Source organism: Varanus komodoensis, unplaced genomic scaffold (assembly GCF_004798865.1).
Source record: "Varanus komodoensis strain SLA01 unplaced genomic scaffold, ASM479886v1 scaffold5, whole genome shotgun sequence".
NCBI lineage: Eukaryota > Metazoa > Chordata > Lepidosauria > Squamata > Varanidae > Varanus > Varanus komodoensis.
In genome coordinates, this window is record NW_025336087.1 from 23,947,521 (window position 1) to 23,961,909 (window position 14,389).

Here is a 14,389-nt window from a genome sequence, read left to right on the forward strand (position 1 = left end):
CCCCATATGATTTACAACATCAGAAAATCAGGGTTCTAAATTATAAGGGAAGCTCATACAAGTAGAGTTAGTTACCTGCTGCAGAGATTAACTCTCCAATGCAGAAAACATTTGGAAAAGACAGGGCAATTTCCTATAGTGCTGCATTTTGCAGGAGTCAAAAGACAGAAAATATCCAGCCACTCAAACTCTTCTGACACATACAGAGGAACTGAAGGAAGGACAATATCTTTTATTTCACCTGGCATAAAGCTTTGGTGAAGGATAAAATAGCTTGTTTTCTTCTCTTAATGAAAACCTTGCAGCTTCTCACTTTCTTAAAAGACCGTATGAGGTGAAAAAAGATCCAGTTCTGCCCTCCACTTGCCTGTGCATAGAGAGAGGGGCAGTGGCAACAGAAATAACAGCTGGCTAATAAGTCAAGCCAACATTTAGTGACGCCAACTTAAGCAATTTCCCCTTAAAAAGTCACCAAAATTTTCCCAGAATACTATATTTACAAATGTGTTTCGCAAGTAGAGAATAGAAACATTAAAAGGCAACACTCTAAGTTTTCATATAGAATTTTTCAACTTAAAAAGAAAGCGAAAAATAATACCAATATTATGATTTTATTCATTCTCAAATAACCCTAAAAAATCATTTTGGGAAAAATTTTCTAGGTTGCCTTACTTTTATAATAAGGAAAAAATCAAGTAATTAAATTAAGAAACATTCCTCATTTTTACTTAAAGTACCAACACTCTGAAATCTATAGATCCCCTGCTCCTCAAACCAGGTTTAGAATGTTCCATAAAACAGAACATTTTTATTCCATGAAGTATTGTAACAAGAACATGCACAGATATTTCAAAGGAATGTTTTCTATAGTAACAAAGTATGGTTGAAATAGAAGCTATCTCTACAAAATCATGTGAAAGGAAAACCAATGTCATTGTTACTGTTCTATAACAAACTTCCCCAAGCTGGGGTCCTCCAGATGCTTCAGACTTCAATTCTAAGCTACCATAGTCATGTCTTACATGTGAGCCTCAGTTGGGCAGCTGTTTGGCCATGCTGAGAACGGACTGCAAGAATAGATGGCATCTTGGTCTGAGCCAGGATGACTTCTTATGCTTTTATAACACTGATTCCAAAAGTGCTATCCTCTAGCTGGACAAAATAGGCCTTCCAATTTAAATCCAGTGTATTTCATATGTTGCTTTGATACCTGTGGGACTGCCTATTATTTCACAAGGGACTTGTAATGAAAAGCAAGGAAGTGTTGCTTGTGCAAAATGGCAAGCTGTATAACTGAACTAAATATATTTGAAGCTTGTTCAGCAATCACTTCCCATAATCTGTACTGATAATGCTTCCATACTGCTTTCTCCATTGCAGTATATAGTTTATAATACATTGACACTGCCTGGGATTCAAAGAACCATGCAACTATACCTTTGGGTACTTAGTGTTTGTTGTTTCTTGATGAGCAGCCCCTTTGGTCATCTAGTAAATCATTTTTGAAACTGCACTTTTAAAAAGGATAGTTTTAAAAAGGATATTGTGATGGGAAGTTGCTGTTCAAAGATGAGTGCAAATCAGTACTTTTTTTCCCTTCCAAATTTGATCAGCATACGTAAATGCAAATATTTAGATTTTACCGATGTATTAAAACTGTGCTATTTCAAATATAAACTATGATTGTCATGTTGTGGTTTTAAATACCTATGGATCCCCACCTATGGAATGTGCTCCCCAGAGAGGTCCGCCTGGCGCAGTCATTATTTGCTTTTCGGCGCCAGGCGAAGACCTTTTTATTTAAAAGTTGTTTTAACTGTTAATTTATTATTATTGTATTTATAGATTTTAATTTATATAGTTGAGATGGTACCAGTTTTTAAATTATTAACTGTATTTTTTTTAATGAATGTTGTGAGCCGCCCCGAGGCTTTGTTACGATGGGGGCAGCATAGAAATGTTATAAATAAATGAATGAATGAATGAATGAATGACCAATGATCAGCAATGCTGGGAGTTGTAGTCCAACACATTAGGAAGGCACAAGCTTGGGAAAAGCAGCTATATATATATAGTAAGAACTTACCGGATGTGCAGAAGTACTATATGTTTTAATATTCTGGGTAGAGGGTTTTATGATACCAGCAGTCTATAATTATTACTAGTGTCATACTGACCAGATATAAAAATTTCAGTGATGCAAACTGGTAAACAGGCACAAACAGGTTTTAGTAAAATGACAGGATGAATATATTGCTAACAATCATTTTAAACTATTGTTTAATTTATATGCCACATTTTTTATTACAGTTTACAAGGCAAAACCCAAGAAATAGAAAATACAAACAACAAAAATAAAAATAAATAGAAATAGAAATAAAAAAGCCCTAAAAATGTCATTATTAAAACCAAGTAGCAGTAGAGGACACTGGCTGAGAATACAAGGTGTGTCCAGAAAGTAATAAGAATGATATTTTAAATATTCTTTTATTGAAAATTTTACAATTGAACATTGTCTCCTTCAAAGTATGCACCTTGTGATTGTACACAATGCTCCCAGTGATTTTTCCATTCTTCATAGTATCCCTAGAAGTCTTCAGTGGGATGCTGTCCAGAGCCTGCATAGTGGTTCTTTGGACATTATCCACACTACCAAAATGGTGTCCTCTGAAACCATTCTTCATCTTTGCAAGTATGAAAAAGTTGCAAGGAGCTAAGTCAGGGCTGTAGGATGGGGGAAGCACTGTGATGGGTTTTTCAGCCAAAAACTTTCTGACAGCCAAAGCACTGTGACTCGGTGTGCTGTCATGATGAAGGATCCAAGTTGACCCAATCTCAGGACGCACATGAGAAACTCTTTGTCTCAAGTGACCAAGAACTTACAGATAAAATCTTTGATTTTCAAACATGCAGGATTCATTTCCCATAATCACTCAACTTAAAAAATCAGTCTCTTTTTCCAAATGGGCCAACAGGTCTTGGCAAATGAATTGACAGTGTTCCTCTTGATTAGGTGACAAGTTCTTTGGAACAAGTTTTGCACACACCTTTCTCATGTTCTAATCCTGAGTCAAGATTTTGTGAACAACTGACTTGGGTAATTTCTGTTTCCTCTGCAATCATTCTGATACTGAGTCGTCAATCATGGTTGAGAACAGACCTCACGGCATCAACATTCTGTTCCTTTTTTGACAAAGAGGGGCATCCTGATACTTGTTTGTCTTTAACACCTTCATGTCCTTCCTTGAAGGCCTTGTGTCATCGGTACCCTTGTGCAGATGATAGTGCAGTTTCTCCATAAGCCTGCCTTACCATTTCCTAATGCACTTTTACCCAACTTCAAACAAAATTTTATTGTGTACTGCTGTTTCAAACTCACTTGTATTTTTCTCAATATAAGGCATTTGAACAGGGTGTCACCAAAAAAAAAAAAAAAAAAAAAAAAAAAAGACCGACAGGGCTGGAATGTAACTGATCACTGTTCTAACCTATACCTGGCACCCCACCCCAAGTGACCTTGGCCAGCTTCTTCCTTCAAAGCCCTTCTCAGGAATAGCAACTTCATTCTCATTATTATCTGGACACACTTCTTACATGCAATGTGACACCATGCTTTAAGAGCAAAAACCATAATGGCCTAGTTCACACCTTTAAAATTCTGGACTGTTGTAAAGGTGGTGATTAATCTGTGCTACCTAACCACTCCCACTTTGCTCCTGAGAAGTTTAAAATTGCATCTGAACCCAGATATCGGCATTTCTTTTCCTCAAAAAGCCAGAGGGTGTTGTGTCTTTGAGTCATATAGCGAGAGACAAGCTGGAGGTCCATGTGAACACCTCTAGTAAATAAGTTCACCAGTTCACACAACTATATGTGCCTTCATTCACCCCAGGTTCAACTGTACGCTTCATCTGCACCATGGATTAAGTAGGAATGTGTACAAATCAGGCATGAATGCATACAAACTGGACATAAGCCTTATTCAGGGACTGAAAAAACTTAAGTATAGATGACAGTTAGGAACACCTGGGCCAGTTCCACTTTCCCAAGCTGAATGGGAAAGCCTGAAGAAAAACTCTAACAGATAAGGATCCTAGAGTAGGAAGTACGGGGCTTTAAGCCTTTGGTTTGTTTCTGCAATTTACTTACTACTGGAATTTTGGCAATGTAAATTAGAAGCTCAGGGGACTGATCCAGACTGGTACTATAGCCGGGAAGTAAAGTGTTACCATTCCCATAATCACTGCCCCTCACACACAACACAGTAACTTCTCAATCAGTGTAGCAATGTGTGCTCACTGACTTCATGAAGTCATATTCCATAACTAAAGGAGCAGTTATTGTACATATAACGCAGTAGATTTTCAATACAGAGTATCTCTAAAAACACCAGAATCCAAGCTTCAGAACAAAGCTGAACATGCACAAAATAACTTTGCCAGAACTTGTTGCCTTAGGGTTTCATCTGGGTCTTAAAATAAGATCTGGGTTCTAGTCCCTACTCAGCCATGGAGCTACCTGCGTGACTTTGGAGCTGGTCACCCTGACAGGGTTGCTGTTGTGAGTATAAGAGGATAAGGAGGAGAATCATGTAAACCACCTTGAGGTCATTGGAAGGAAAAAGGCAAGATATAAATACAATAAATAAATCAAATAAAAATTCACTGGGCAGGCAGAATGCTGTTTAGAACAGGGGTGGGTCCTCAAACTTTTTCACCAGGGGGTCAGTTGAAAGCTGCCAGTGCTGGCCGTGGGCTGGAAAGGTGGTGCCGGCGGTACGTGCGGGCCGGGCCAGGGGCAGCGCATGTGGGTGTGCACACTGAGGTGGGGGCGGGTGCACGGCGAGGCAAGGCAGGCACGCGCCGCGAGGTGGGTGCATGAGGCAGCGGCTTGCTCACTTGGAGATCGTTTTCCCCAAGCGAGCAAACCACTGCCTCCCCGTGCGTGGGGTGAGGTGGGCGGTGGGTCCAAATGGGCATGGCAGGCCAGATAAATGGGCATGGAGGGCCAGATCCAGCCCCTGGGCCGTAGTTTGAGGACCCATGGCTTAGAAGTTCACCAACCAGATGAAAGGCACCCTCCCTTCTTAACAAACCTGAATAAAGCATATTATGGGTTTTAACTAAAATGTTAAAGAATTATATGAAACATCACACAACAGATTGGAAATAAAACAGATAAATGTGTAGATTTCCAACATTTTTTCCTTATTGTAACTTTTATTCAATCCAATATTTTATTGGATTAGTTTGAATGGATGTCAGTTTTCAAGTTATCTGCTGAACAGTATTTTTTTAAAAATAAAATTTTAAGGTTTATAATGCTGCCTTAATTTCTGTGGCTCTTTAATATTCATAAACACAAACAACTCATAAAACAACTTAGATAAATTTCCAGAAATCTTCTCATGCATTATTTTATCAACTAGTGCAATAACAGAGACCTGCCTGGCAACCTTAGGCAGACTGCTTACTGGTACTTAAGTGTCTGCAAATACATTGCCTACAAACTAGATGCAAAACAGAATACATCTCAACTTTTAAAAACTGAATATGTTTTGACATCACTATTTTATTACGTTATTGCTAATATTTTAAATCATAATACTGCTATAACTGTTTGAGTCACAATTCCTGAAAATCATTTAAGTTAATATATTCAGCAGCATTCCATGTTATTGCCCAAGGAGAATTTGTCAAATCACATCTAACCAGCATTACTTTCCCATAATTTTTGATAGGAAATAACTACTACCTGTCAGTATTATTTCCCTGCCTCATATGCTTAGATTTTATTTGTCTGTATAGTGTAACTTGAAATATACTGATCTACACCAATGTCTGAATCAACTGAAGAAACATATGTCTTTGAAAGCTACAGGGTTTTTTTTCCCTTGACCAGAAACCATTCAAAGTGTTTAACAAATAACATTCACTAGTACTCAGCTGACTTGTAGTACAACAAACTAGAGCCATTCAGACCGTACTTTTGACTATGCTTGCTTACATAATTCTTAAAAAAAAAAAAAAAAACACGCCAAGGTTTTGTGAAATTACAATGGGCTGTGATGTTTACTAAAACACTCAAACAAGTATGGAATTCAGCCCTAAAATGAAGTTCTGTGGATGACTTAGTGCGAAAAAGGCAAATTGTATGCAAGGGATCATTAGAAAAAAGGCATAAAATAGTTTGCACTGTAGTGCCTTTACACAAACTGATGGTGTGTCCTTTTAGAATACTGTGCATTTTTCTGATTGTCATATCTCTAAAATGATAATATACATCTGGTAAAGGTACAATAAAGGATCATACTTTTATACCCAATGGAAATAGCTGATGCCAAACATCTGAATAACCAGTAATCTAAATGACTGAAGAAGCAAAAACCAGTAATTACCATCGAAGACAGCATGAAACTGTATGGCTTGCATCAGAAATACTCATAGGCATCATGTGGTCTGTAGAGAACTTAAGATAAACCATACCATTTATGAAACATCTAAACCAATGATTACTAGGGGTAACTATTGCGGGTCTCCAGAATCCAGCAATAGAGTATAGTTTGTATTTCAATTTCATGTTGAAAGCGTATATCCATAGTCTTCTCTAAATAAGAACAGTCACACTGTTGCCTCCTTCATTGATGAGGCAATTTTACATATAAGGCCATGGACTGCAGCAATGCAGGTTCTATTTTGTTTTTACTGAAACCTAGGATCCTCTAACTGGAGTCAGATGCATATACTGAACTCCATGAACCACACACTGGGATACCCTACATTCACAAATCTAAATCTGAGCTACTAATAATCAAGGATACCAATGTTAAACAAGTAGAGCTGGGCAACCCTTGTTGATCTGTTAAAAATCGCCCAAGACCCCACAATCTATTTTTTGCCCATTCTTGTATTAAACTGCACAAAATATTATTTTACACTGTTAGTGAAACAGTGCAAGTTGAGAGTGTGAAGGGATTACTTAATAGGAATGTGTACCTCGTGAATTGTATAACTGAAGAGAATTAAGAGACTACAACAAGTTAAAATCTCTAGCACACAAAAGCTGAAATCAAATAAATGCACATTAAGCAAGACAATTCAACAGAGACTAGTCATTAGCTTCAATGCAAAAAAGTCTGTCATATTAATCCATTAAGAACTGTAAAGAACATATGCTTTCAAACAATTTCTCAGGGGGTGCTTTTCTATCATTCTTCAAGTCCTACACAGTGACTGTGATTTGACTCCTATAGATGTGAAACTTGTCTTTGACACCTAGCTTAAATTTTCTACCTTGTAAATTAAGTACTGGAAAACTAACAGAGATTGTTTAATGCAAAGATCATTGGGGAAAAAAATAATCAACACTGTCCAGGCACATGTGAATCAACTATAAGTCAAACTGTTTGGGTTCAAACAGTTTATGTAGTTTATGTAATTACTTTATAGCAGAGTAGTTTATGTAAGCAGAGAAGTAATTACAACTCATCTGGATTATACCAGTCTGTACGCAGGAAAAATCAGCATGCTAATAGAAAGGAATAACTTATTTATACGTCATTAATGCATTCTTAAACAGGCCTTAGACAAACAAACAAAAGAAATGAAGTATGTTGCAATTTGCTTAATTTCAAGGTAAATGGAAAATCTCTAATCAATTTAAGGATAGGCAAAAGAGTAGTTCCAAGGCCAATAAACGTATTCTTTGAAATGACACACATTATGTTACTCAGGCTACTGCTAAATAGTTGATAAATCATATGGGTTTTAGTTGACTAATTGCTTGATTAATTGCTATAATTAAACTATATTTAAGTAGCAAACTTCATTCTTAGATGAGATATTCCTTTTAAAATGGTAAGTGCCATTTGCACTTGTAAATACTTGAAATAATATTTTAAAACATTTACTAATTTATTAAAGTATTTTTGTAAACTTCCAAACACTTATCTGATTACAAATGATATATTCATAGTTGATTCCTATTTCTCATAGGTTCAATTAAACCTTTACTGATTAGCCCACTGGAAACATGTTAATGTATGGATAAGTTAACACTTGTGTAACAAGTAGTTATATCACACTTTAGTGTTAAGAGTGATTCACATACAGATATGTACTCTTTCCAGTCTGTAAGGACAGTGGCTTACTTACTTAAGGCCACCTTGTGAATTCATGGCAGAGGAGATTCAAACCAGGGCCTTAATATATCATAGTGCAGCCTCTTAACCACAGTATTATGGCACCTGATACCCACCAAATGGAGAGAACATGTATTAGAATGTGGGTGAGCAAGAGAAAGATCCAAGTTCCTTGCTCTCTTCCTAACTGCTTTGCCTCCACTTCCTTTCTCTTGGCAGCTGCCTCCTACAGTCCTCACCTACTGTTCTTGGTTCTTCGTGTTTCTCCCTACTCCCTATTCAAACTCCAGTTCCTGCTCCAGTTTTGTCCATACCTCATTCCCTCAATTCCCCTTTCCTCTATCTAATGCCTAGTCTATCTGTATCATTCTCATCTCTTCTCCAATCTTATCCTGAGGATACTCGTATGCATTCCCACTAGAATACAAATATCTGTGAGGAGAGGGCTTGGACAGAAGGGTAAGCTGATGATGTCACAAAGATGCTGACAGCTTCCTTCTCAGACAGCTTTAAAGTAACATTTCCCTATGAAGTACTTAAAGAAATTGGAGGTCATTTAAGGTGACTCTCCCACAGGTGAGAAATCACCAACATGACAAACTCAGTCTATTACATTTACTTCTTCTCAACTTTCTGACAAGTTCTTTCAGAAAAGCATCTAAGAAAATAGCTGAATAAAGAAGAAAAGCAGACAGCCAGTATTGTTAACACAGAGAACATCATTATAGAAGGGTGACTTGATTAAAAACAAAAAAACTGTGACTGCTTCAACAAATTTGGTGACCCTGATGTTTCCAACAACTGGAAAACTGTCATGAATTCCATCACTATGGCAAATTAAAAAAAAAAAATGTAACTATCCACCAAGTACAAAAGTAAACAACTACTTTATCAAAACTTTTAACACAAAGCATAATCCAAGCTACACAAATGAACCCACATTAAACTTCTAGTGAGAATAATTTTTGGATCTATTTTGAGAAATGCCAATCTACACCTAGCAGGCTGGGGTAGGAGAAGGCATTTGGGTAACTTCTATCCCATATTTCAGCGGGCTGCAGAAAGAGGTAGTACCAAGCCTCACTCAGGAGTTCAGGTTGTTTCAGCAAATGCTACAAGTTGGGATCTGCTGCCCACAAACCAAACTACCATCATGATGGCACAGGTGTTCATACTTGAATAGCTATGGTTTATGTGAATCCTCCAGTTTGCATACACCAATCAAAACAAAGAGGTAAATTAATTTGCCAGGTACAAAATATACATGTGAGTGCTCTGACACAGCTAAAACTATTTGATTTGTGCCACACCTTTCCACCAAGAAAAATGCCACTAATGGCAGCTGACAATAATAATAAAAATACACTATAATGCAGTAAAAAGCAATAATAATCAACACTGGCAGAGGAGCTTTTATGCCCCAAAGGCCTGGATGAATAAAGGTGTATTTGCCTGCTGGCAGAATGACAGCAAAGAGGGAGCATTCCTAGTCCACAGCATGAGAGCAGCCACCTTGAAAGCCATCGCTTGTGTTGAAAGCCCTCTCTTGCTAACAAACTTTTGACAGGAGGGTACTGAAACGATGATCTCGCCCAAAATTTTGGCTGCTACCTGTGTGCTACAGGAACCTGGGCACACAGGTAGCAGCCACAAAAGGCTTAACTGCAGACAAACTGGCTGTAGATTCAAGACTGGCAAAATTAAAAACTAATTTATACAACGTACTTTATGGAATCCTCTCCCATAGGATGTTGCAATGGCACCTGCCTTATATGGCTTCAAATCATAAGATACATTCACTAAGGACAGGCTGTATCATGGCATCTGACTAGGAAAGCTAATTCAGGTTCAGAGGCAGTTTGTCACTAAATACCAGCTACTGTATTTAGAGGGAGAAATACCTCTCCCCAGAGAGGTCCGCCTGGCGCCGTCGTTATTTGTTTTTCGGCGCCAGGCTAAGACCTTTTATTTAAAACTTATTTTAACTGTTAAATTATTTAATTAATAGGATTTTAAATTTTTAGCTGAGAATGCACTGGGGGTTTTTAAACATTTTTTTAAAAATTTGTTGTATTGTTATTATTTATGTATTCTTTGTGAGCCGCCCCGAGGCCTTGTTGCGATGGGGGCAGCATAGAAATGTTTTAAATAAATAAAAATAAATAAATACTGACTGGGAATAGTGAGTGAGGGCTAGGCAGCTATGTAGCAAAGATGATGCTGCACTAAACAGGTCTTTTATGGTACACATGTGTTGTGTTTTGAATACATACCTATACATACAAGGTTGAAGGACCTCTGGATCTGATCCAGAAGGCATATGAGAGGGATGCAGACAACAGAAAAGCAAGGAGAAGTCCTGTTCTATGAGCAGAAGCTTGTTTGTGTAACACTGGATTTAAGCTATATTTTTTATTTGAGAATCATGTGAAAAGAGACAGCCTTTGCTGACCACAGTTCTGATACCTCATTTATAACAACCCCACAGCATGCTATGTATGAACAGACTAGTAGAAGTGTGTGATATGTTCAGAGCAATCAATATGCCTACTCATGATTAAGGCTAACTGAATTCCATTGTATTTACTCAGGGAGAAGGCAGTATAGAATTGCAGTCTAGGTTTTTTGACTTTATCATGAAGAATGGGTAATTCACAACTGTAAGTAAGTCTGAAGTTACTATGTTCTACTTCACACTGAGAGTCTACACACAAACAATCTCATATGATCAGTGAACAATGTCCTTAAAAAGACAACTACTGAATGATTCTCAGGGTAATTTCCTAGATTAATTTTCCTTACCTGTATTTTTAACATGTTCATACAAAATTGCCAGTACAACACTATAGTACAAGCTAAGGCACACACAGAGTTAAGCTACCTGAAATGTGGATTATAGGCATACCAAACAAGGAGGTATGGAAAGCCTGGGAATGAGTTCCTTTGACTTCAGCATCACCCTAGCTCTAACCATTTTTTGTTTCATGAAAATTTGGGGACAGTACCCCTTTCCTCTCATCGCTAACACAAGCGGGACAAACAATGTCCGTGATACCAAAAGCAAAGATAAGAAATAAAGACTGTGACAAAGAAGCAGAGTCCTGCCTATGACAAAATATGGTGACTATTTAGCCATATATAAGCAAATATGTAAGCAACAGGTAGTTTGCCCCAGCCTATCTGGACTTCAGTATACTTCTGATACAAAGACATGCTTATTCGAATGTAAGTTTCTATTGTTTCCATTAGTCTCCATAGGTGGATTTACTAGAATCCAGACCAGGTCCTTTCTTACACACTCTTATTTGTAAGTGATTTTAATTTGTTTTAACGGGAATGAATCTATGAATGAATAAGTATGTTTGGTCAAAATAAATTATTTTTGTAAAGATTTAACTTTTACAAAAGATAAGAAAACTGCTGAATACCAAAAGCCTTTTACATTCATACCTTGATTCGCCACTACTGTTCCTTGCACTTTCTTCATCACTGTGTCCATTCATTTTAAGTATTCAGCAAGATAAAAATATAAATAAGAGTTTGTCCAGTTTTCAAGCTGGATATAAAATGTCCACTTGAGTGTCTTCTTCCTAGCACTCCAAATATTTCACTTGCAAGTTGTTCTACTGCATTCAGCAGTTCATGATTTTTGCCCAAATGACCTTTAAAAAGACAAATGATAAAATTTATTTTAAATAAATATTGTATCTGAAAAAAACTGTATATACTACAGTAAACCAGCTGGAGCACATGAGATTTGCGATTTGCTACAGTTATATTCTGCCTTTCTTTTTCCACCTTCCAGAGCCAGTATGCTACATTGGTTAACAGCACAGGTTCAGGACTCAGGTTATCTGGGTACTAGTCCCTGCTCAGGCATGGAGCCAACTGGGTGACTCTGAGCCAGTCACAGACTCTCGGCCCAACCTATCTCACAGGGTAGCTGTTGTGGGGATAAGACTGAGAACAGGAGGAAGTGAATAAGTTCCTTGAGTTCTTTAAAACAGAAAAAGTTGGAATACACATCTAATAAATAAACAAAATTTCACAACCCAGTAAAGTAGGTTAACCTGACCCAAGGTCAGAGTGGAGATTTGGCCCCCAGTTTCCTCACTGGGCACTGAACACTGCAAACGGAGTTTCTTCTATAAGGCAAGGTCAGAAATATTTGGGCAATTCAGCTTCATACGCAAGTAAAGCTAAATTAAAGCTTTTCATTACTCTTTGATCAAATGAGTAAAAGCATTAGTGGCACTGCCAACAGAAAGTAAGGGAACACCATTGATGCAGGCTGAGACTTATTTCTGTAGCAGTCCTTATATCCAGTGACACTTAGGCTGAAATCCTAGATACATTTCCTAGGAATAAATCTTACTGAACATGGTGGGCCTTATTATTTCTTCACTCGAAGTTTTTTATCCCACTACCTTAAGTAAATATGTAAATATGCACAGGATATGCTATAAACCATATACATACATTACTTATTTTATAAATTGGTAGCACTAGCAATATGTGATAAGATGCATGCCCCATCCCATTAACCTTATAATCCACGTGCTATAAGAAAATATGCACAGAACTAAATTTTAACAAAGTGAAGTCTCATCTAATCAATACCTGGTCTACAGAAACTATATAAATAAGAGATACTATTGCAATCCTATACACATTAACCTGCATAGGTACCTGGAAGTAAGTGACATTCAATTCAAAGAGTTACTGGAGTGGGGAATGCTTAGGATTACACTGTGAAGGCAGCCCCCCAAGGCTGGGGGAGCAGTGTGGTTGGCTGGTTCCAAGTACAAGACCAATTCTAGCTGCTGCACAGGAAACTAGCTTCCTTACTACCTCTTCGGGCACGATACCAGCAAATTCAGGAGTTCCACTGCACAGAAGATCATTATCCACATGCGTCAGTCAGCTAAATTATGCACGAAAGCTTTTTTTTTTTTTTTTTAAATCTTTTAGGGAACCTGAGCAAAAGGCGGGGCCACTGTTCAGAGCAGCAGGAAAGCACCGCACAGAGTCCCTGATAGCTAGCCTGTCAGCCAATGAGGAGCGGGCCTCGTGGATTTAGTGGGTGCCAAAACAAATGGGCTTTCTCCCCTCCCTCCGATTCCCCCTTAGCGTGGTGGGTGTCTCTTAGTGCTCCTTGCAGGGCGCCTTTTTTATTATTTAGTGCCGCCGCTTCTTTCGAGGCCTGCCGCAGTCTTCCCCTCGCCCGCTTGCGAAAGCCTCCTTGCGCCTCTCATAACCGCCTCCCCTCAGCCGCCTGGTAAACAAAGGGAGATGGCGGGGGAAAGCTGAAAAAGCAGTATCCGAGGCTAAGAGAGCAACATGTTCGCCCTGCCCGGGTCTCTACTGGACGAAGGGCGGGAGGGTGGCTGGGCAGGGCAGGCAGGCTAGTACCCTGAGGCACAGGTCCTGGCGGCTATTGAACAAAAGAGGCACCTCTTCCTCCCTCTCGCCCCATATTCCCCTTAAATAGCCCTTCTGCAAGGCACCCACCTGAAGTGTGCTTTCCACGCGAGCGCAGAACCCAGGCTGGGCCTTTCCTTTCCTTCCCTTCCTCGCTTCCTTCCTTCAGGCCGGAGCCCGCGCCTCGACTTCCAGCTCGCTGGGCCGAAGGCTTCCTCCCTCTCTCTCCCTCCCTTTCCCCCCCTCTCTCCGCCCTTCTTGGCTCGCTGCGGCCTGCTCAAGGCGCCCAGGCAAGCTGCGGCCACAGCCGGCCGGTCAGGGCAGCGCTGCCCAACACCCGCGCCCCGCTTACCGGCTTTACTTCGCTCTCCGGCGGGCCGCTCTTACCTGAGCGTCGCCAGGCCTGCTGGCTGCCTGGGCCTCTCCCGAGGACCCAAACGAAGCAAGCGAGCTGCGCAGAGCGCCGCAGGCGGGCCTCGAACAGGAGAAGAGGAGGAAAAAGCGCTCCGGGGCCTGCCTGGATCTCTTCACTCTCCCTCAGCCGCTCCTGGCCCTGCCTCTTGGCCTGGCCAAAAAAGGAGGGGGGATGCGTGGATCCCTCAGAAAGGGAGACGACGGAGGAAAAGAATGGGTTAAAAAAAAACGGGAAAAGGCCCGAGGTAAGCGGGCGGGCGGGCGCGTGTCGCCGTTGCTTTAAGTCCTCCCGGCCGCCGCCGTCATCACGCTGTCGCCGCCGCCGCTCAGTACAGCCTCCTCCTCCTCCTCCCCCCCTCCCCTCGTCCGATGGAAACCCCGGGTGTGATGTCAGCCCTGGGACAGAGCGGGAAG

The 14,389-nt window shown here is 39.8% G+C and overlaps 1 protein-coding gene across 3 annotated transcripts in view; it reads right to left on the bottom strand.

Moving 5' to 3' along the window:
* The window catches only part of CHD1 (chromodomain helicase DNA binding protein 1), a 66,419-nt gene extending 52,338 nt beyond the window's left edge, over nt 1–14,081 (bottom strand). Inside the window, exons 1-2 of one of the 3 annotated variants that reach the window (XM_044445844.1) lie at nt 13,949–14,081; nt 11,591–11,802 (exon numbers count right to left, since the gene is read on the bottom strand). In XM_044445844.1, coding sequence (XP_044301779.1) covers nt 11,591–11,643 — 53 coding nt within the window. In that variant the 5' untranslated portion in view covers nt 11,644–11,802; nt 13,949–14,081. Of the gene's footprint in view, nt 1–11,590; nt 11,803–13,651; nt 13,751–13,913 lie in introns of those variants that run through there. The other 2 variants (XM_044445845.1, XM_044445846.1) reach the window with 2 other exon arrangements.
* Between the last annotated feature and the right edge of the window lie 308 nt (nt 14,082–14,389).